Here is a 24,590-nt window from a genome sequence, read left to right as displayed (position 1 = left end):
AGTGAAAATCTCATTCTGGAAAATTATATAACCTTGTACGCCACATTGTTCAGGATCGATGACGTCGTAGAGCTGAAGGTGTGTGAAAACGAAGCTTCAGGAAGAAATGCGCTAGAGCTACAGGGAAGGTACATGTTACAGATATGCGTGAAATATGTTAAATATATGCGAAATACGTGTGACATGTACATACTCTGGGAAAGCCATGGGTAAAGAGCTCCTTCTAAACCCCCGGATCGATTTTAAACAAACGTGTATCTGGAAAGAAATAGTGTGGGATAAGAACCTGCAGCCACCCATTGGGCTGGGAAGTACAGAGCGGCGTCAGTTGATCCAGAACATTCTCGGCTACGATCTGCCAGCGTGAAAAATGCGTCTAATCAGTTGTGTTCGGCGGCTGCTCTCACCAGGCTTGGAATGCTGTGTCCCAGCACTAGCGAGCGAGAAGCGGCCCGCCGGCGCGCCGCCACCGCCACGTGCTGGCGCGTCGCGTATCGACGTGCCGCTCCCGGGCAGCCGATTCCGTCGCTGTCAATCCGCCCGAAGCGCAGGTCGCCACCTGCCGCCGCTGAAGCCCCCCCTCCCTGCTGGGGTGCCTCGCCTTGTCAGCAACTTAGCCGCCTTCCAAAGAAGGCGCACTGTCACTGAATCGCTGTTTCTTTGGCGCCTTGCCGTGCCGATAAACGAAGATCTGTATTCGTAGATCTGCCTGTTCGTTATTCTTGGAGCAACATTTTCGACACAACAAACAAATAATTCGCAATGGTATTACTGTGTTCGTTCACTTGCAGCGTTAATTCTCGATGAAAATCAGAAATTTCGATTATACCTACCTACAACAGACACCGACAGGGAAGCAAGTGACGCTCGAAGTAATAATGGACTTACATAATTGTTACTGATGTGGTACTGCTCCCAGCCGCCGGATATTACTTTGGTGCCAATGACGAAATGCGACTTGTAGCGCCTTGGAGCGCTGCAGGGTGTATAATGCGGGACGTACAAATATGCGGTCCCTCTTTCATTGACCCCAATACGACTAAGGATTCCGAGAGGTTTCACTTAGTCATGAGACGAATGCTGCAGCTAGGGCAGATTAAATAAGAAGCGATGAGTTTACAGTGTAACAGGGGTACTGATTCCGTGTTGGACAGAAGGGAAAGAGCTGGAACATACCGAGACGAGAGCTACGCGGATGGTAACAGATAAAAGCTCAATCTTCTTTTGAACCTAGAAAAGTTAGGATAATCAGAGGGCATAGTTTTGTTTCTGTAAAATGCGTTAACTAAAAAGCTACAGGAAGTTTCATTGGTACTCCGAGTACAAGATACTTCCAGTACGAAACTAGCCTCCATATTCAGTTCGCTCCAGCAAGCGAAAGAGACAACATTGGCGCCCTACGTGTAGACACTTCCTACTCGGCTAGTGGTCGTGCAATCTTTTGCTTCGCTGCGGTCACCATCATGGACGATGGCGATTCCAGCTCCCTGCCTAAGAAACTTTGTAAAAGCAGGCGCAAGGTGTTTCAGTGGACGTTGATACACTTTATGCACCCATCAGTGAACTCATTACGCGACGCAATAATTGCGTCCCATAACGCAGACTCCACCAGTGGGTACAACTACAGCATATTCTGATTCTTCTGTTCACATAACAAAGTCTTTCAAAATTACATTACACCGGTGAATATAGAACATAATAGTATCAGTCGTATATTATATGTTGCAAATTGTCAGACGTCTTTCAGTTGTTTGATCAGATTACATTTCTTGTGCTTAAGTGGGATGTGCATGAAATTCAAACGGTTCAAATGACAACTATGAGTACTATGGGACTTAACATCTGAGGTCATCAGTCCCTTAGAGTTAGAACTACTTAACCGTAACTAACCTATGGACATCACACACATCCATTCCCGAGTCAGGATTCGAACCTGCGACCGTAGTGGTTTCGCGGTTCTAGACTGAAGTGCCTAGAGGCGCTCGGCCACTCCGGCCGGCTCCAGGAAATTACAATTACTCATAGTCATAGATAGAATATTAATAGAATAATATTTCTACATTAATATGTGTTAAATGTCATCGTGTGATGTTGGCAGTCAACTTTCGTTTTAGTTTAGACCCATTCAGAGTCGAAGTGTGTATATTCAGTCTCTACAAACATCAACCACTTCATGACGGTACAAATAAACGTCGATGGTAAAACGAGTGGACCTTAATCTACAAGGGCACCGAGGTATAATAAAATACTGTTCTTTGCTCCACGGGCTGCGTAGAAGCTAATTTATTTTCAACTGCAAATGACCACACAGCCTTGTGCCCACCATTCACTACAGTGAAATGTCAAAATAAATTTACCTTTTCTCTCTTCCACCTCACCTATTAATCTCATCCGATTACTTTACTCTCTTTCTTTGACCAGTCAAATTCTTGCCCCACTTTGATTCCTTCTGTAGTGTTGTCCCACGTTTCTGTTAGATGTCACTATTCTCATTTGTCACCAACGTGGCACGAAATTCTTTGTAATCATTGGTATACATACTGTCATTATTATTATTACTTTATTATTATTACAGATTTTGTTACTTATTACACGTTACTCCTATACTATAAAAATTGCAATTTTGACTGAGAAGGATGTCTACAAATTCTTCCAAAATGACAAGAACACTTGTGCAGAAAACAGTGTACATCAGGGACTGCCGGCCGGGGTGGCCGAGCGGTTCTAGGCGCTCCAGTCTGGAGCCGCGCGACCGATACGGTCGAAGGTTCGAATCCTGCCTCGGGCACGGATGTGTGTGATGTCCTTAGGTTAGTTAGGTTTAAGTAGTTCTAAGTTCTAGGGGACTGATGACCTCAGAAGTTAAGTCCCATAGTGCTCAGAGGCATTTGAACCATTTGAACACCTGGGACGTCAACATTGTACATGGAATGTTTCCTATCTCGCAGCTGAGTCGGAATAGAGCATGCTTGAATTAAAATGACTTGACTACTGGTGTTTGTTTTTAGTGTACTCCTTACGCTTTCAGGACCAGCTACAGGTTGGTGCCGGAGATTAGTCGTAACTCTGGAGCACTGTTTCCGCCGTGGAGTGTCAGCTGGCGGCCGCAGTAAGCAGGGAGATGCTGAGCGGCGGTGTGGCGGTGTGTTGCAGGCGCGAGCGAGGACGGCGAGCCGGAGTGCGGGGGCGCAGCGGACGGCGGCGGCAGCGCCAGCGCGGGTGCGCGAGGAGACGCCGGCCAATCGCCGCCGGCCCCGCCGCAGCCGCAGCCGCCCCAGCCGCCGCTGCTGCTGCCGCCCCCGGAGCTGGAGGTGCGCGGCGCGGGGGCGGGCGTGTGGGCGCGCCAGGCGCTGCCGCGCGGGGTGCGCTACGGGCCCTTCCTGGGCAAGTGGCTGCCGCAGCCCGCCGACCACCGCCTCGCCTGGGAGGTAAGTCCTGCCGCTCATCCTTCCCCGGAGTATTTGAGAACTGCGTCTTTGATGAAGATTATGACCAGTATTATAGTCACTCAAAGTGAAACAACTACAGGACGTATTTAAACTGCAAACCACCTCCTCCAAACGTTTCTGAGCACGGTGTAATATACCGGGTGATCAAAAAGTCAGTATAAATTTGAAAACTTAATAAACCACGGAATAATGTAGATAGAGAGGTAAAAATTGACATACATGCTTGGAATGACATGGGATTTGATTAGAACCAAAAAAAACCATATTGCTAGACGCGTGAAAGATCTCTTGCGCGCGTCGTTTGGTGATGATCGTGTGCTCAGCCGCCACTTTCGTCATGCCTGGCCTCCCAGGTCCCCAGACCTCAGTCCGTGCGATTATTGGGGTTACCTGAAGTCGCAAGTGTATCGCGATCGACCGACAGCTCTAGGGATGCTGAAAGACAACATCCGACGCCAATGCCTCACCATAAGTCCGGACATGCTTTACAGTGCTGTTCACAACATTATTCCTCGACTACAGTTATTGTTGAGGAATGATGGTGGACATATTCAGCATTTCCTGTAAAGAACATCATCTTTGCTTTGTCTTACTTTGTTACGCTAATTATTGCTATTCTGATCAGTTGAAGCACCATCTGTCGGACATTTTTTGAACTTTTGTGTTTTTTGATTCTAATAAAACCCCATGTCATTCCAAGCATGTGTGTCAATTTGTACCTCTCTATCTACATTATTCCGTGATTTATTCAGTTTTCAAATATGTAATGACTTTTTGATCACCCGGTATCTTCCAGAATAGCTACAGGATTCGCTTGACAAGCCGTTTTAATTTGATGATGCAGCTTTTCTACTGTACGTGGCTCCCTGCTGCACACTACGTCCTTCATGGGGCCCCACAAGTAAAAGTAAAGGGTTGTCAAGTTAGAGGAACATGCGGGGTGCTCGATGGAATCCCTTCCTCCTATCCAAAGACCCAGTACATTGTTACCCAGATAGGCGCGCACTTCCCTATGAGAATGGGGTGGAGCGACTCTTGTTGGATGAAAAGAGGTTCATCACCAAACAGAGCACGAATTGATGCTAAAATTAATGAGTCCAGCATTTCCAGGTAATTCCTGCCAGTAACTGTACCTTCGAAAACAAAAGATCCAATCAGTCACCTTGATGATAAGCCGCACCAGACATTAAGTCCCGGAGCATTGACTGTCCGCCCAACATAATCACGTGTATGTGGTGTCTGTTCCTTCGGACATGTCTTAAAGAACAGACACTACATATATAATTACGGCGATGACACCCGGTGAACCATTCATAGCAGGTGCACACAGAGCTCGAACTCTTATGGCAATCGGCGAGATACCGCGAATCATGAGGCTAATGAACACGGGCACTTCATTGATAGTGTGTGGTATTATGTTGAGAATTTGGGTCTGACGGGAGGTGTGCAAGGGTACTCGTGCGGTTGTGTTGACCACTGTGTCCGGATGGCGCAGTGGTCACTGTATCTACGTAGTAAGCAGAAGATATGCGCCTCCCAGTCCGGCACAAATTTTCAGCTTGCCCAATTGAAACAAATCAGTTCCCACTTTAATTCCATTGTGTCTTGATACACATGTTTATTTCCCGGGGCACAGTACACACCTTTATGTCTGTCTACTGTTCCATTTAATTTAAACTGCACCTCATCAGACCACACCATTTTGAAAACGAAATTAGCAGAATGGTCAACCTGCGTGACGAACAATTCATTAGAATAACTTCTTTTGTCTTGGTCGTCGTCATTCATTGCGTGTAACTACTGCGGAAAGTGAACTTTCCATTTTACTCTGTGCAAAATACGACTTACCCTTGTCCTACTCACGCCTATTTCACGTGCGTATTGTTATGTTGATTTCTTTGGTGAGCGTGTGAATGCATATAATGCATGAGCAGAAGACTCTTCATGTCTTGTGCGTGGTCAGCCCGGTCTTCCCTCATGCACAGCCATAACTGTTGCGACAGTCTCCAACTTGTTGCGAAGGAGAGCGATGCTTACGGGTGTTGGTGGTTCAGTTACATGTTGTTGCCTCCAGTGTCGTTGCACTTCAGTGATGGTATCGAACATCTAGTTGTATCATGTGAAAATACTTTTTCGGTGCTCGAACGTCACTCGTGTTTCCATCAGGGCCTCACTTCGCACACTGTCATTGGCGCGTCACATCACTACTGCCATCTGTTGCTCACCCACTGTACTTCACATTCAACCCATATCCATTGTGATTGCAAAGCATATAGTTGGTGTAGCCAATTTTAAAACTTGTATATATTTTTTAATCTACTCTGTATGTTGTCGTTGTGTAGACCTAAATTCTTTTCTGGAATACAATTCAGTTGGATTCAAACTGCACTTCTCTCTGTTGAACTAAATGATTGCTCTGCAGTTCACAGTTATATGCTTGTCAGAGAACTCATGGAATCACATTCCGATTCTTACTCCATCGTTACACTCTCGAATGGCACGTGGCGGTGGGGAGGGGGGGGGGGGGGGAGGATGGACACCTAAATCTTTCAGTGCGGGCTCTGATTTATCTTATTTCGTTACTATGGTCATTCCTCCATATCTACATGGGAGTCAACAAAATATTTTCGCGTTCGGAGGACAAAACTGGTGACTGAATTTTTGTGAAAAGATCTCGCTACAATGACAAACGGTTGGTGCTAATGATTGCCAGTCCAACTCGCTTAACATATCTGTGACACTCTTCCCCTATTTGACAGTGGTACAAAAAATGGTTCAAATGGCTCTGAGCATTATGGGACCTAACATCTTAGGTCATCAGTCCCCTAGAACTTAGAACTAATTAAACCTAACTAACCTAAGGACATCACACACATCCATGCCCGAGGCAGGATTCGAACCTGCGACCGTAGCGGTCGCGCAGTTCCAAACTGAAGCGCCTAGAACCGCTCGGCCACACCGGCCGGCCGACAGTGGTACAAAACGAAGTGTCCTTCTTTGAAATTTCTAGACGTCTTACGTCAATCGTATCTGATAAGGATCCCGTACGGCACAGCAGATTCAAGAAGAGGACAGAAAGCATAGTGTAGTCAGTCTCTTTAGCAGATCTGATACATCCTTCCAGGTGGCCTTTCCCACAACATTTTCTGTGTTTTTTAAGTGTATGTATTTGGGATCAGATGAAAGCAACAGTTGCAATTTTATCGTTTTTTTATTACCATGACCGTTTTCGGTCATCGAGGCAGTTTTCCAGTGATTATCATGAGAGTACACAGACAGACAATGGAAGCAATAGCATTTAGTTAATGGAATTCACCGTATAACGGAAATTTGACGAAATTTTTCTACTATTCCTGTGGAGGAAAACATACTTTTTATTGTTTGGGGCCAAGTGCTACTTTTCGCACCACAAAGCTATCATACTTAATCACACTAACATTCGTTTTAATCTTCTTATGACTTTACTAGACGGCAAACGACGGCATCATCTGCGAACAATGTGAGAGGGCTGCTCAGATTTTCTCCTAAATCGTTTATATAGATTAAGACCAGAATATGGCCTATAATACTTCCGTAGGAACCACAGATATCACTTCGGTTTCACCAGATTACTTCCCGTCAGTTACTAAATCTATCTGACAGGGTATCACGAATCCAGTCTAACATGAAGCAAATCTTCGGCTATGTGAAAAACCTCATTTCGAATCATTGTTCACATTCGATGTCAAACAAAGACAAGTACAAAGAATGGTTGTAAAATTAATATCACCCAAGAATAATTACGTTATATTTGGTTATTGGCAGGTATATTTCAGCAGTATTGTGGTATACCCTGAAATTCCCTCTCCACATTACACACAGTACCGTCGCATGCCACAAGAGGAGCTAAGATAAAATGGCATTCCATCTCCACTTTGTCAGTTAATTGCGTCACTGTATATTTTCGAACTAGTAATATACGTACTATGCCTACCTCGCGTATTACCATGCAGCATCGCACAGAACTCCAGCTTTCCTCCCAATTTCTATAGAGGTTCCACACATATGCCATCTGTAAGATTTCCAAACAAACTATTTCGAACGCCAGATTAAAAGAATGAAAAATGGTTCAAATGGTTCTGAGCACTATGGGACTTAACATCTTAGGTCATCAGTCCCCTAGAACTTAGAACTACTTAAACCTAACTAACCTAAGGACATCACATACATCCATGCCCGAGGCAGAATTCGAACCTGCGACAGTAGCGGTCGCGCGGTTCCAAAAGAATGAAAGTCGTAACCAAATTTGGCCCTGTTTGTAACAATGCCACTTCAACATCTACGACGGTCCGGTTGAGGCACGAATGAAAACAGAATACGAATCAGTGAGCTGGCTCACGTATGGTACAATGGCAAGAAAAATATGTAGAGTGCAGCCAAACTCCACATACAAAATTTCAGAAGTTGTTCATAAATATTTTCTGAGTCGTTCTGTATAAGGGACTCATTATCTCCGGACTTTCGTTACACAGTATAAGTATTTGCATTTTGTTTGATTTCTTACCCGCATTCGTATTTGTATCTCTATTGCTCTGAAAATATTTGCACAATATTGCAAATGTCGGCAGAATGCGCCGTGTACCTTGTTTGTGAACAGGCTTGTTCTCTTCAGTTACGACACTTGCTGTTGATAGCAGTAACGCCAACTTTACTCTTCACCTTCAAGCTTGTGTTCAGTACTATTAGGTTCTGTCTCGTCTTTTTTTTCCGGCGGTGTTAATTGTACGGTAACAGTGACACACAGCAGTGCGCGTAGTCTTACTAGCAAAGAAATGGCCGATGTTCACATGGTGTGTGGGTACACTGAATGCAGGCACCACGACGCTACGCTCGTCTGTTCACGCAGGGACAGCCAACACATCACTGTACTTTTGCATAAACACATGCAACGCGGAAACGAATTCCTCGTGTACGAATGGAAAATACTGTCTGTATGAGGTATGGAAGAAATCGTGTTATCAGTAGTGCTTACTTTGCACGAGCATGCATCACAACTGCGCCAGTATTGTTATATAGAGACACAGGAAATTGCATGTGTCGTACACCAAAATACTCAAAATGTATTCCTGTCTAGTCATCGGAATTATGTCAGGGAATTTCGGGTTCAGCGGGTATAGAATCCATTAATGAAATTTTTTTACCACTAGGAACGAATGGTGAAGCTGACGACTTTCCGATTTCTAGTGTAAGGTTCGGTGCGTGTCATTTTCACGTTTAAAGCGTAACCGCTCCCATTTTCGTGGAAACGGACATGAGAATTAGTCTTGAAATACACTTAGTTTTGATTTGAAAACATTATATAGGAAACATGCCCCTCCTCTCTATCAGAAATAATTGCTGCCGTCTTATTCGTGGTGTTGTACAAGCACAAAATGTGTATGTAATGAATAATACTGTACCAAAGATGCAGCGATGCGCAAAAACCAACAGAAAACTTGCCAAATGCTTGAAAATATGCGCAACTCCCTTTGTCGGTTTATAGATTAATTTAGTAATTCCAGTTATTATTATGACTGTAGGTAAGATGTGCGAGGATTACTAGAGTTCATAATTTTTTAATGGGTAATGCTTCCAGTTCTACCATGGCCCTGTGACTTCTAGTGCTAATGTCTATTTGGAAAAACGAAAGTGTGGGAGAAAATGGTGCCAAAATTACCCTACTACGCTTGTGTACTGTGATTTCAGTCTGGGACGTAGCTTCTTCTAACTAGCTCTACTCAAGATTTTTGAGATACTGGCAGGAAATTTGGGTTCAAACATTCTTTCGAATTGTGATCAACAAAGTACTGATCATTGATAAATGAGGTGATTGTGCAAACATGTGGAATTTGAGATATCGTGCTGACTTCACCGACATATTCGCTTTCTTGCTAAAATGTTAGTTGTAAAGGACAGGGGAATGCTTGGCAAACGATCATACTAGATGGTACATACTGGTCACATGTGCATAACGCTGTTACCGTCGGGGTAGGACGGTGAGTTAAACAAAATTCTATAAAATGAAATGTTCTCGGGTTTCTAACCGCGTCAATTGCTTAAAACTACACGACCCTTCGGCCAAGCACTCCTTGGCCATTGACAAGTGGTATGACTACCAGTGGGCTGTTGGCGCGCCCTTATATACGCTAGCTCCTGGCTGTGACGTCACTGGTAACCGTGACATTGCCATATATGGGCATGTTTTGAGTCGGCGCTCGATGTACCCTCTTCAACCGCGCGATCGCTGGATCCCACGCAGCGCTGCGCTGCAAGCCACCGTGTCTATTCAGCCACGGAGCCACAGAATGGCAGCAGAGTGTCGGGCAAGATAAGCCGCCTGTTGAAAAGACACAAGATCAAATCAATCTTCAGGCCTCCAACGAAAATCCGTCAATTACTAACACCTGGAGTCTACGAAATACCTTGTGAGTGTGGCCAGAAGTACATCGGACAAACAGTGCGCTCTGTGGAACAACGCAGGAAAAAACATGAGAGGTATTATCGCCTGCGCTATCTAGAGAAAGCTGCGTTAGCTGAGCATGCGTTAGAAAACGGTCACCACATAAAATTTGACGATAACTCCGTCGTGGCTCGCACCAACGGCTTCTGGGACAGTTTAATAAAAATTACAGCAAACACCCTGAATAGAGACGGTGGCTTGCAGCTCAGCGCTGCGTGGGATCCAGCGATCGCGCGGTTGAAGAGGGCACATAGAACGCCGACTCAAAACATGCCCATATATGGCAATGTCACGGTTACCAGTGACGTCACAGCCGGCAGCTAGCGCATATAAGGGCGCACCAACAGCCCACTGGTAGTCATACCATTTGACAATGGCCAAGGAGTGCTTGGCCAAAAGCTCGTGTAGTTTTAAGCAACTGACGCGGTTAGAAACCCGAGAACATTTTAATCAATGTTATCGCCGCGAGACTCTGCATTCATACAAAAATCTATAAACTTGGCAGAAAAGTAAACAATTCTTAGAACCCATTAATAACTTCGCCGAGGGGGACCTATTCAGTTGTTATAGGATATACGCAGTAAGATTAAAAGAAAAAAACAGCTATATTTTGTAACAATTGCATTGTTTGTTGGACTGCAATTTATCGTCCCTGACTCACGATAATCACTGTCCTTGCTTTGTAAAGGCGGAGTCTGTTCCAAAAGTACATGTTTGTACTGTAATAGCGCGATTATGCAATAAAATTGCCGGGCTAAATGAAATTGCTTTTTGGTGCTGTAAGATCTGGAGCGATTCTATTGACAACGAACATATTTTGAATGCTCATCTGTTTCACTCAAGTACAAGCGAAACCGCTAAGCCGACACAACTCCTCTAAGGGGAGTGTTACACGGAAGCTTCCATCCCCAGCCGCAAATCACAAAGAGAAGAGGGCGCTGTCTGAGGGCTCGGCCGTTTGATTAAAGATGCTACTAACTCCGTGAGCATCGCTCTCAAGCCGGGAGCGCGACTCCCTGATTGATGACGTACAGCCAAATTGCCTTAACAACGTACTTAGCGGTGTGCCGCGGCTTAGCAGCTCCGCGCGGCTCGCCCGGGGTTCGGCAGGCGGGCGCTGCGCGCGGGAGGCCGTCGGGTGGCGCCGGAGGAGGTTTTAGGTCGTTAGCAGGGGAGGGAAGCGAGACAAAAATGATTGACTGACTTAATGCGAGGCGTCCCCATTAACCCCCATTTTCTCGCCTACACCCCCGTGGCAGCACTTAGGGCGCGGCTGGGGCTCTCCCTTACTTGCTCAGTCGCAATTGATTTTTATCCTCCTCTCGAGGGCCCGGGCGCGGGGGCCACCGCGGCAAACTCATCAGCGTCGAGCAATTACCAGCCGCCTCTCGTCGGAGCGAGTGGCCGCTCAGAGGGAACCACCACAGTGTCGCCGTGTGCGTGCGTGCGTCGCGGTATCTCCAAGTGCCTTCTCTATTGTTTGGAACGTATCAGAGACAGGTGAGTGAATGGTCTCAACCGTACTGATCGTACTGAAATGGAAAGATGAGAAGAAACATTCGTAGTATTTAAGTTTCGGTCAGTCCTTCGTGGAACACTTGAAAATCAAAGGTGCCAGATTCAATACAGTTTTAATCTTTCGGGGATTCTGGCCAGTGTGCCTTGCTCCAATCGAATTCGCCCGTCGGATATGTCGGTCACCCTCGAAGTCGTTTCCAGGTCGGTTCCCGCATCCTAGTAGCTGAGTAATAGTCCCTGAGTCCCGCCTCAGTTACACTATTCGCAAACGCTTAGAAAACGTCCGCACTCTTCCACGTGGATAACACTACACGCAGACTGTTTGTAGTACGCATTTTTCTCCCCAGGGGTAACGGTTTGACGACAGGAAGGATATCAGTCCACCCCTTAATTAATCATGCCTATCCCGCTTAGACGCAGGAGAAAGGCAGAAGAAGAAGAAGGCCGCGCGAGATTAGCCGAGCGGTCTTCAGGGCTGCAGTCATGGACTGTGCGGCTGGTCCCGGCGGATGTTCGAGTCCTCCCTCGGGCATGGGTGTGTGTGTTTGTCCTTCGGATGATTTAGGTTACTTAGTGTGTAAGCTTAGGGACTGATGACCTTAGCAGTTAAGTCCCATAAGATTTCACACACACAAGAAGAAGAAGAAGTGGAAATTTCACTCAGCTTTGAGTTTGATTTCTTATAAGATTATGCCTGAGAGCTTTCTCATAATCTGGGAACTCGGCAATTATCTTAATAATAATTGTTACATGCTGCTGTTTTAGCTTCACGGGCTTGCACTGCCGGTGTCATTTTTTATAAAAAAATTTTGAGTGTGGATCGCACCATGCTGTTAAATGGTGTGCTAACATTTCGGCCTCTAGTGTCAGTGGAAAAACTTTTGTCGCATCACTTCACAGCATGGTACGATCCACACTCCAGAAGAATTTTAGAAACTTCAGTTAAGTCAATTAGCAAGCTCTCCTCAGTACACATGGTGTAACGGGTATAATTACAGATATTTTTATATGTGGTAGCTTAATATGTACACACATCAGTGTGTTGGTTGTTTTTTCTCTGTGTCGAACAGTCTTCCCACAAATACGTCACAAACTTGAAAAAAAATGGCTCTGAGCACTATGGGACTTAACAGCTGTGGTCATCAGTCCCCTAGAACTTAGAACTACTTGAACCTAACTAACCTAAGGACATCACACACATCCATGCCCGAGGCAGGATTCGAACCTGCGACCGTAGCAGTCGCGCGGTTCCGGACTGCGCGCCTAGAACCGCGAGACCACCGCGGCCGGCCATAAACTTGACGAACTATGATTGCTGCATGGGCGTACTGCACCATTGAGTGGAGTACGGCTGTCAGACTAGCCGTTTTGCTTCCAGGCGTCTGCACTTCAGCACCTGACCTGTTTCCTGTGGGAAATTAAACATTAATGGCTTGCTTTTGCTACATGTACACTGATCAGCCCGCACATTATGGCCACGGACTTACTATCGATATAAACTCATCCAGGCTATAGCAGCGTCAACTGGCGAGGAGTCACAGCAACTCAGACACACGCACGGCGCCTGTAGTATCAGTGAGCGTGCTGTCTGTGTGTAGAATGGGCAAGGCGCACGATCTATCTGAGCGGAGGGCTAATTGTGATGGGCCAGATGATCGGCGCGAGCATTTCGGAAACTGCACGACTTATCAGTTGTACAGGGAGTGCTGTGTTGAATATCTTCAGCATGTGGCGAAACCAGGGTGAAACTACGTCCACACGTCGTGGCGTTGGGCGGCCACCCCTCATTACAGATTTCGGACGTCGTAAGCTGGCTAGACTGATGAAACAGGACAGGCGGCTATCTGTGGTGGAACTAACATCAGACTTTAATGCTGGGCATAGTGCAAGTGGGTCTGAACATACAGTGCACCGAACTCTCCTAATGACATACCACTGCAACCGACGACCCATGCATATGCCAATGTTAACACCAGACAGTTACGACTGAAAATAGCAGTTGACCACGGCACTGGACGCTGGCGCACGCCTGACGAATCCCGATACCTTCTTCATCTCGTCGATGGGAGGGTGCGAATCCGTTGTCTGCCAGGGGAACCGCTCCCTGAGGCCTGTACAACAACATGGAGACAAGCTGGCGGTTGCTCCATTATGCTCTGAGAAACATTGGGTCCAATGGAGAACGTGCAAGACACCGTGACTGCCATAGAATTTAGCACACTGGTTGCAGACCACGTACACCCCTTCTTGACGATCACGTTTCCCTATCGCAGTGGCATATTTCAGCAAGATAATGCGCCACGTCAAAAGGCCAGCGATGTGATGAACTAGTTCGAGGAACACAGTGGCGAGTTCCACTTGATGTGCGAGTTCCAAATCTGAAACGGATCGAACAAATTTAGGATGTGACTGAACGTGGCGCCAGAGCTCATCGCCCCCTCCCCCGAATTTACGGGAATTAGGTGAATTGTGTGTGTGTTGATGTGATGCCAACTCCCTCCAACGACGTACCAATTCCTCATTGCACCTCCTGGGTGCTTCTGTTTTTTTTGTCGAGTAGGGTGTAAAAGATAGAAATTAATTAAATTGCGTTGGAATAAATAAAAGTACTTTGTAACAAGTAATGGACGTTTCTTCCTTCAGACAATGTATCTGAAATTATTAAATCTGAAATTACAGTACAAGGAATTCTTACAGTAAAGTAGTGGAGAGAGACTCTGTAATTACGCGAAGTTTCGTATATACTACCAAGAGTAAAATGAAAGTTAAAATCAAGCCGGCGGCGAGTAATGTAGTTCAATGAAGAACACCAGGGAGTTCAAATGGCTTTACTAGGCACTGGTTCTACTGACCATTCTATTGCGCGGCCTATTCATACAATACCTATCCATTCATGGTAATTTTTTCCGCGCGTCACTATGAGAAGCGAACCAGTTTAATTTTTTGTGCAACTTATTTTCCACAAACTGCATGTCCCAGTCTGCAGACAATTCCTCCTTTACCGTGTCCGTATGTGGTGCGTTAGGGGAGGAAAGATTATATATCTGGAAACGTATGATTCACTCGGTTCTCGAGGCGCGGCACGCGTTTCTAACAACGTGATTTTTCACTGGGCGCTCTCGGATAACAACCCACTTCAAAGAAGTACCGGAATCGCGTGGCGGCTGTGGAGTGTATTGGCCCACTCAGCGGTCGCAGGAGTGGGCAGTTTATCCAGTAATGGCCGCCGCCGCCACCGCCGCCGTCTTCATTGGGTTCATTCGCCACGAGTCACGCAGTCGCCGTCCGCTCGGCCCAGTCAGCACTGGCGGCGTATTTACTCGAAGAGCCTCGTTGCACGGTGGCGGACGGCAGCAGAGCGATCGCTGCTGCACCGAGCTCACTGTTAACGGGGAGACCGGAGCTGCAGCTGCCGTCGAGGAAGATCAACCGACTCCTGGTGATACGACGATTTCTCGTCCATTGTGTTTGAAGAGCTGCGGAAGGAGCGCTATACGCTGGCCGTTAAACAACACCGTGGATACCGATGATTCTCGTCCCAATCGAATCCAATACGTTATTGCGCCCCATTTCCTTTGCTCTGATTACAAACAAACCTTGTCGCATCCGTAATCACGGTATTTATTTGATTGCTATTCTGTTCTTGCTACCATCTGACTGACGTCCGCCCCCGGTAGCTGAGTGGTGCCGGCACGGTAGCTCAGCGTGTTCGGTCAGAGAGCTGGTTGGTCTCTGTAATAAAAAATACTGAGTGAAAGGATCAACAACGAACTTGAACGGATGTCATGTGACGTCCGCAACGACCAAACAGAACTAACAAAATGCGAAAAAAAAGTGGTCAGCGCCACAGAATGTCAATCCTAAGGGCCCCGGTTCGATTCCCGGCTGGGTCGGAGATTTTCTCCGCTCAGGGACTGGCTGTTGCGTTGTCCTAATCATCATCATTTCATCCTCATCGACGCGCAAGTCGCCGAAGTGCCGTCAAATCGAAAGACTTGCACCAGGCGAACGGTCTACCCGACGGGAGGCCCTCGTCACGCGACATTATCTGACTTCACGGAAAATTTTTGTTTCAGTATATAAATTACGGATAACTAACTCCTACCGTGATTTAAATTGACGATTTATACGGGAATAAGTATGCTGTCAGTAACTTTCTTGGATTTTTTACGCGATTTATTGCACCATTAACGTGTTTTCAAGCCACTGCCTGCTAATCATCAGATGGCGGTGTTGCAGGAACATTATATCGTGGACCAAGCATAGCTAGAGGCTGTGGCGGCAGTGCTGGCGGAAACGACGGATATTTACTTAACGATAACGAAACATTTGCGAAACGGAAAAGATTTTTTTTTAATACTAACAGAGCACTGCATCGTGAAATCCATAGCAAATACATTCCCGTTACATACGTCACCGGGTAATACACATAAAATATATACAGTATATAGCTGCACTTGGTTGTACACTTAGTCACAGAAGGTAAACGCTGGATGGTATGACAAAGAATACGTATATGAAAGGTATTGCACTTTGCTGCGTAATGACCTGTGGCCTAAGATGGATTGCATTACAATATAAATATTAGAGGTACACATAATATATTTAACTGAATCTTGCTAGCTGCAGGAGAGTTCTTATATTCACAATGTACATGTAATACGCCTGAAAATTATGCAAAAGAGGAACAAATAGGGTGAGATATTTACTATGGAATTAAATGTAAAAAAAACGTTTCTGCTTCAGTATAGTCATCACACATCTTATTAGGAACCAAATCCCGCTTTTGTCGGTTAAAGGCGCTACAGTCTGGAACCGCACGACCGCTACGGTCGCAGGTTCGAATCCTGCCTCGGGCATGGATGTGTGTGATGTCCTTAGGTTAGTTAGGTTTAAGTAGTTCTAAGTTCTAGGGGACTTATGACCACAGCAGTTGAGTCCCATAGTGCTCTGAGCCATTTGAACCACCCTGCTTTTGTGATGCCAGTGGGACCATCATGAATCACTGTGAGTGAGGTTTAATTATTATCTTTAACTGTAATTTCTGGTCGTATCATAGGATATTTCATTCCGTTATCTTCTGAATTATACTTAAGCATTTCTTTCTATGCATTACCCAACTGTATTACTTGGCAGTGACACATTATCAGAAAGTTACTTTCGTCCTTAAGTTTTGCGCTCCAATATGCTGTGCATGCACAGCGGATTTGCCCTAAATTATGAGTGGTTATCCTTTCATAATTTAGTCGCTTCGGTAACAGAAACTGTTGTATGCATGCAATAATCAGCTGTTCAGTTGGGATAGAGTTCGCACTGGTAGTCATGTCCGCTGATACCTTGAAAATATTCACCGGCGAACAGTATTCATTTTTATCGTGGAATGTAATATTAACAACGGACGGCCATTTACAGCTTTTTTCCCCGTTCGTTTTCGTACTGACCTGATGCGGCCCACCACGCCTTCCTCTCCTGTGCTAATCTCTTCATCTCACTGTCAGAGTACTACTTTCACCCAACATTCTCCACAGCCTACCCTAGGTCCATGGAAATAATTCTCTGATGCCTTAACATCCTGTCCTTTCTTCTTGTAAGGGCTTCCCACACAGTTCTTTTTCGCTGACTCTGCGGGAAACTCCCTTATTTTAATATTTGTTTTGTTAATAAAAAACGCCTCGTCTTACAAAACAAATATTTCTGTAGAGTGAAATTTTCACTCTACAGCGGAGTGTGCGCTGGTATGAAACTTTCTGGCAGATTAAAACTGTGTGCCGGACCGAGACTCGAACTTGGGACCTTTGCCTTTCTCGGGCAAGTGCTCTACCAACGGAGCTACCCAAGCACGACACACGACCCGTCTTCACAGCTTCAATTCTGCCAGTACCTCGTCTCCTACCACAGTTTTAATCTGCGCACACTCCGCTGTAGAGTGAAAATTTCATTCTAGAAACATCCCCGAGGCTGTGGCTAAGCCATGTCTCCGCAATATCCTTTCTTCCAGGGGTGCTAGTTCTGCAAGGTTCGCAGGAGAGCTTCTGTGAAGTTTGGAAGGTAGGAGACGAGGTACTGGCGGAATTGAAGCTGTGAGGACGGGCCGTGAGTCGTGCTTGGGTAGCTCAGTTGGTAGAAAGGCAAAGGTCCCGAGTTCGAGTCTCGGTCCGGCACACAGCTTTAATCTGCCAGGAAGTTTCAGATATTTCTGTGCTTACTGCGGAGAATGGTCACGCAAACAAACTCGTCCCTCGTTTTATCTTATCCATCCATGGAATTTTCAACTTCCTTCCGTAGGAACAAATCTCAAACGCTTAGATTCTGTTCGTTTCCTGTTTCCCTGCAGTCGAAGATTTACTCTCCACACAATGCTGCCCTCCAGACGTACATTTCCAGAAATTTCTTTCACAAATTGAAATCAAGATCTGATATTAATACATATGATTTTGCTCCCGAGGTAGCGGAATGCGAATTCATCTTCTCTGTGGTCATCAGTTTTAATATTAAGTTTCTCACAAATCTCGTTTTTACTACTCCTCGTTACTTTCGTGTTTCCTCGGTTTACTCTCAATACAAATTGCATGACAGAGCGATGGGGAGCTGCACTCACACCGGGAGGCCGACGGTTCAAATCTACGTCCGGCCATCCAGACTTAGGTTCTCTGTCGTTTCCCAAAACTGCAAGGATGGTTCCTTTGAAAGGGCGCGGCCGATTTCCCTTCCCCGTCCTTGATACAATTTTAGCTTATGCTCCGCCTCTGACGACCTCATTGTCAATGAGACGTTAAATCCTTATCTTCCGTCTTTTGTTCATAGTTTGTGCTCATTAGACTGTTGATCCCATTTAGTATGTCCTGTGGATCTTCCTATCATTCACAGAGGATAGCAATGTTATAAGCGAATCTTATCACTGATATTCTTCCACGGTAAATTTTAAGCCCGCTCCTAATCCTGTCTTCTATTTCCGACATTGCTTCTTCTATATAGAGACTGAACATTAGGGGAGATGGATTACAATTCTCTATAATACGAGCACTTTGTGGTCTTTCATGTTGTCCTTTCTTGTTTCTAATACATATAGTGTGTCATCCGCATTTCGCCATAGCTTAAACACACTTTACGGAGAATTTCAAGCAAGTTGCACAAGTTTTCACTGTCGAACTGTTTTCTAGATCGAAATTCTTTGATCTTGCTTCCATTATCAAGTGGAATAACATAACTGTTTCTCTGGTACCTCTACTTTTTCTAAAGTGAAACTGAGCCGACCGGAGCGGCCGAGCGGTTCTAGGCGTTACAGTCTGGAACCGAACGACCGCTACGGTCGCAGGTTCAAATCTTGCCTCGTGTATGGATGTGAGTGATGTCCTTAAGCTAGTTACGTTTAAGTAGTTCCAAGTTCTAGGGTAGTGATGACCTCAGAATTTAAGTCCCATAGTGCTCAGAGCCATTTGAAGCATTTAAAGTGAAACTGATGGTCACCTAACATATCCTCAGTTCTTTTATCGCTCTTCTATATATTCGATTTGTCAGCAGTTTGGGCCCGTTAGCCCTTAAACTCACTGTGCGATTATGCGATTATTATCACATAATTGCCAGTAAAACTGAAAACCCTATAAGATATGTCCGTGTGTTAGCAGTCAAATAAAGCAATCATGTTTTAACGATGACTGGCGAAAATGACTGTAAACTATGATATTAAATTGAATAAAAATGTTAGGGGTGTGTGCCGGCCGGAGTGGCCGTGCGGTTCTTGGAGCTACAGTCTGGAGCCGAGCTTCCGCTACGGTCGCAGGTTCGAATCCTGCCTCGGGCATTGATGTGTGTGATGTCCTTAGGTTAGTTAGGTTTAATTAGCTCTAAGTTCTAGGCGACTGATGACCTCAGAAGTTAAGTCGCATAATGCTCAGAGCCATTTGAACCATTTGTTATGGATGTGTAAAAATATTCTGTTACGATCACTGTTATTGCTAGTTTCAACAGGGCGAGGAAGTAAATACTGACCGAGTACCACTAAAGCATTATACTCGTACAACTGCGTCTCTATGGCGCTATTGTCACATGAAGGGGTGCCATTATAGAGGAAAACACTGCACTGCCTGCAGGTCTGTACTGGCGCTGGATCGCCGTTGTCCTGATAAAGGCACGGAACACTTACGCACGCAGGCGGTAGGGCAGATGGCGATTTCACTTAATGTGGCGGATAGTATGAACAGCTCGACTGCTTGATAGCGTACTTTTTCACCGTGACACTGCTGGATAAATATCTGTCAGATTTCTTGTCACGTCAGATATATTGGTAAATTCAAGCTTCTAAATATAGGCCGTATGGTACTTTTATATTTAAATGGCCGAATTAACACGCCGAGAGTCATGGCGTTTTATATTCTACCCCATAAACTAAAATACGATATGTTAGACGGAACGATAATCTTATCCCATGCATCTACCTACAGCGATTCTGTTGTCAAAGGAGCCCTGGAAATCATTATGTGCAACAACAGCTTTAACTGGGACAAAGTTTGTACCCTCAGTGGCGAGTGGAAGCGAACCCTCGATGGTGAAAGACTGCAGAGAAATAATCTAAGTTGTCCAACAGCTAACGTTAGCAACACCGCCATTAATGTTCTTCCATCACAGAGGTCAATATTGTATCTGATAGCATATGGACGTTCCGTGACTTCGGTGACGCCCCCATGACACAATTTGGCCAACGACAAGAAATCCCAGAGACATTTATGAACGTTCGATTATAGTCCTTGCGGAAGCTCTGAGTTTCAGGAAGTGCAAGTATGGGCTGCGCTTTTGTCACAATTCTTCACACTTTTTTTCCTCGGTCCCTTTACTCTTTCAGCCCTCCTCTTCCCCCTCCAGCACTGCACACAGATGCACACGCGTGCGGCTCTTATCGCCTGTTCGGACACAAAAGCCCGCGACACGACACAGGTAGTTGGGTCGGTCGCAGCCACGCTCTCGCGGGGAACCAGTTTCTCCAGCGCCTCGCAGCACTCATCACTATGCTAAGCCGCGGCCGACAGCGCCACGTCGGCAGGGCTGGAGGAAAAAAAAAAAAAAATACTAAGGGCAAGCACGCTAGTGGGCAATTCGCACGGTCGCGTATTTCCACGCACGCATTGAAATCGAAGATCGGCCTTTTTTGATGAAAAGTCTGCTTTCCATTTTTCAGTCCACTTACCTCGGCTGGTGGTTTCGCCGTTATTTACGATCGGCGAGGGGCGTGCGCCCGTCCCAGGTAGGGTTGAGCGCAGGCCTGACGAGGGATGACGTGTCTTTGAACGGGGTGAAGGCCGTCCCCAGAGCTTCTTTTGTTACCGTCTCAAGCGGAACGCTTCTGCATTTGGAAGTCGTATAAATTGTACGTTTTGCCCTCATTCCCGCTTTGGGTCGAGTTGATATCTAATCAGACGGCATTCAGGAGAGATTTTTTTTCCGAGTGCGCGTTCTTTTCCTTTTAGACTATTATGTAGGTATCGGGATTTTTATTGGTTGAGATATTGGCAGCTCGTGAATGAAGTTCGCCAGGTATTACGTTCGTGACTCAAGAGGTTGGCTGAATTAGGTTCTTAAAACGATACGATCGAAACGGCAGCACAGGAACTATCCGATCACTATTAATTCAGTGCTCTGTTATATTGTGTTAGGTATCGTCTATCTTCTTTTTTTTTTCTTAGGTCATGGGTCGATGCTATGGCTGAAGTGTTACGCAGGATGAAGACAAACTCCACCAAAATATACATCGGAGGTTACTAAGGCATATTTTCTGGGTAGTTTGGTGTAACGGATTAGTGATCTTCCATGGCTGGTTACAGAGTATTGATGTTTATTTAGATCCGATCGGTTGCTTAATGGAAATAACAGTGAAAATCAGATTCAAAAATGTTTTATTTGTGACAGCTGCACCTTCCAGCTACTCCTCTACATAGTCGTCACTCCAACTTGAACATTTGTCATAGCGTTGTACCAGCTTTCCAATACACTCGTCACAGGGGGCAGCCACCTGTGCTTTCCGCTACTTCTGTACGCTGGTCCGCAGTTCATTGTCTGTGCCAAGATGTTGTCTTTACCGCCAGCAGTTCATGTGAGCAGAGATGAAACTCAGAGGGAGCCAGGTGCAGTCTGTACGATGGGTCATCAAACACTTCCCATCGGAAATGTTGCAGGAGCGTCTTCATTGCCCCTGCAGTGTGCCAGCGCCTTCACTGCTCTTACAGTGTTCGGCAGAGAACTGTCAAGAAGAAGGAAACGTATGACTGTTACGTTATGTGGGCTGCATGAAGTCAGGCGAAACCTCTGAGCAAGCACTCATACTTGGCGGGAGACACTACTTTCTTGGCACGTTTACGTGACCACTGTGCGCTGAGAACTGAAAGGAGCGACGTTACGCGATCGATCGGCGTACTGGAGCCACTGCCCAACACATCTGTGCAAAGCTTCATCGGATTTACGAATTGATTTCCATTTCGCGACCAATCGGACCGTAAAAAGCGAATAGCTGCAGTAGTTATGATTTATTTCGTTTGTGAATCCAGTTACCGTAGTTTCTGTGAAATTACTTCGACAACAGTGAAAAATCCTATAATATGGCCGTATCTGTCGTCCTAACGCAGAAATTTTCTCTTAAACGACTATGTGCAGGTGCAAAAGAGCTGCGATTTTATTGCCATCAGAGCAAGAACAGCTCAGCATAGCACTGTTGTCCCTCCATTACATTGAATTCAGTGATCCTATACTTGAGGTATTAAGGTACTGTCCTTACTGCAATTATCGCTGTTAGCGTACAACAAACACTGCTGGAAACACAAACCGAGACACTATCGAGAAGTACCGAATGCATGTGTGACGGCGAAGAGTAAATTGGAGATATCAGTTGTCAACATCAACTGACGAGCTCCTCGCCTGGACGTGTAGGCCCAAGGTATGTCTACCGGCCGCCGTGCCATCCTCGCTTTGCGGGTGAGGTATCGAGGAGCATGTTGTCAGCGCACTGCTCTCCCGGCCTTCTTGCAGAATTTCCAGATCGTTGAGCCGTCGCTACTCGTCAAGCAGCTCCTCAGTTGGCATCACGAGGTTGAGCGCACTGCGAACCAGTGCTCCCACCAAGGAAAAGTCCTTGGCAGTGCTGGGAGTCGAACTCGGATCCTCCGTAAGGCGGCCGTCTATGCTGTTACCACCATCTCCGTTTAAATAATAGAAAAAAATTTGATTCCATACGAGACACACGCCGCGTACTATTGATGTGTGCAATGCTGAATATACAGGGTGATTCGAAGTCCTTGCACCAAACGTCCGGGGCATAGGTCATGACGTGGGGAACAACTTCTGTTAGAGACAAATCGTTCGTTGACTCTTCCCGTCAACACTACGCGTCCTTCATTACGCTCTGGTTCTTGGACGATGGGATTTCACCTAACTACCAGCTTCTACTTATATATGTGCTGTGTATTACCTATCGCAGCAAAATGATGAGTGATTTTCAACAAAAAAAAAAAAAAAAAAAAGAAAATACGCACGCTGCAGATTGCCTAGTCCTCATCACTTATCAAGAGCATAATAAATACAGATGAACGCCTAGCGTCACCGGAAAGCTAAACATAACATTTTGTCTGTAACAAAATAATAATAATAATAATAATAATAATAATAATAATAATAATAATAAATGGTTCAAATGGCTCTGAGCACTATGGGACTTAACATCTAAGGTCATCAGTCCCCTCTATCTTAGAACTACCTAAACCTAACCAACCTAAGGACATCACACACATCCATGCCCGAGGCAGGATTCGAACCTGCGACCGTAGCGGTCGCGCGGTTCCAGACTGAAGCGCCTAGAACCGCTCGGCCACAACGGCCGGTTCTAACAAAAGTTATTCCCCATGACACGATCTACCACCTATAGATGTTAGAGCCAAGGACTTTGAAACACCATATACAGGGTGGTCAGAAAATGTGTGAAATGCTGGTAGGGATGCTACAGGGCAGGTTGTACTGAGACATAAATGTTAAGAAAGAAATTCGATACGTTGCTCCGTTTCCGAGTTATTTAGCATAGAATTTAGCCAATCGGGGCGTCGCGCGCTCGCATTCAAGCGGCCTGCCAGGGGCGGTGTTGCCCAACGAGTGCTTTGTCTCGTTAGCTGAAACTTGAATTTACGCGCGCGACGATCTGATTGGCTAACTTTAATGCTAAATAACTCGAAAACGGCGCAACGTATCGATTTTTTTTTTGTAACATTTATGTCTCAGTACAACCTGCCCTGTAACATCCCTACAAGCATTTCACGCATTTTCTGACCACCCTGTATATTCTCGGTGCCGGGCCGGGGTGGCCGAGCGGTTCTATGCGCTTCAGCCTGGAACCGCGCGACCGCTACGGTCGCTGGTTCGAATCCTGCCTCGGGCATGGATGTGTGTGATGTCCTTGGGTTAGTTAAGTTTAAGTAGTTCTAAGTTCTAGGGGACTGATGACCTCAGATGTTAAGTCCCATAGTGCTCAGAGGCATTTGAACCATTATATTCTCAGTGCAACACTGAGATAAATGGGGAGGAAAGAAACGAAATAGATTTACTCTGTAAGTTTTGTCGTTGGGATTCGGGTTCGCCCTGTAGAGTGCGAACCCTCAGAGAGCGGTTGCTTATTTTCGACTGGCGGAATAACGCTAGGTAAGACGAACAATACTTTTAAGCATAAGTTGGACGACAGCTTACTCGAGCATTAATTGGTTTCTCCCAGATCTCAGACTATTTAACAATAGCCACGCGACAATCTGGACTAGTCCAGTTTCACGTTCAGCTGGCGGGAGACAGAGAGTGGACTGACAGTCGCGGCGCCTCGCGTCGCCGCGGAGACGGCCGCTTCGGCGCCGCAGCCGCAGCCGGCGGCAGATTAGGCGTGTATAATTAACGCGGCCGTCTGTAATTACTGCGAGCGGGAGCAGTCCGAGCGGCGGCGCCTGCATGTTTCATGTGTCAATAGCTGCAGCCGGCCGGGCCGGGCCCACGGCGGGCTGCCGCACTCTGGCCGCAGCTCTCCTCTGCCCTGCCCTGCTCTGGGGCGCCGACTTCCACCAGCTGCCCGGCGCGCCGCCCCCGAGCCGAGCAGACGCTGTAGCTCCGCGTCACTGCCGTGATGAGGTCAC

General features: G+C 46.1%; 1 protein-coding gene across 1 annotated transcript in view; it reads left to right on the top strand.

Moving 5' to 3' along the window:
• The first annotated feature begins 2,657 nt into the window (after positions 1-2,657).
• The window catches only part of LOC124775548 (histone-lysine N-methyltransferase MECOM-like), a 205,107-nt gene continuing 183,174 nt past the window's right edge, over positions 2,658-24,590 (top strand). Inside the window, exons 1-4 of the mRNA XM_047250378.1 lie at positions 2,658-2,686; positions 3,009-3,040; positions 3,154-3,215; positions 3,279-3,428. Coding sequence (XP_047106334.1) covers positions 2,658-2,686; positions 3,009-3,040; positions 3,154-3,215; positions 3,279-3,428 — 273 coding nt within the window. The remainder of the gene's footprint in view (positions 2,687-3,008; positions 3,041-3,153; positions 3,216-3,278; positions 3,429-24,590) is intronic.

The sequence above is a fragment of the Schistocerca piceifrons genome, chromosome 2, assembly GCF_021461385.2.
Source record: "Schistocerca piceifrons isolate TAMUIC-IGC-003096 chromosome 2, iqSchPice1.1, whole genome shotgun sequence".
Classification (NCBI taxonomy): domain Eukaryota; kingdom Metazoa; phylum Arthropoda; class Insecta; order Orthoptera; family Acrididae; genus Schistocerca; species Schistocerca piceifrons.
Note: the sequence above shows the minus strand (reverse complement) of the source record. Positions and strands in the feature narration are given on the sequence as shown.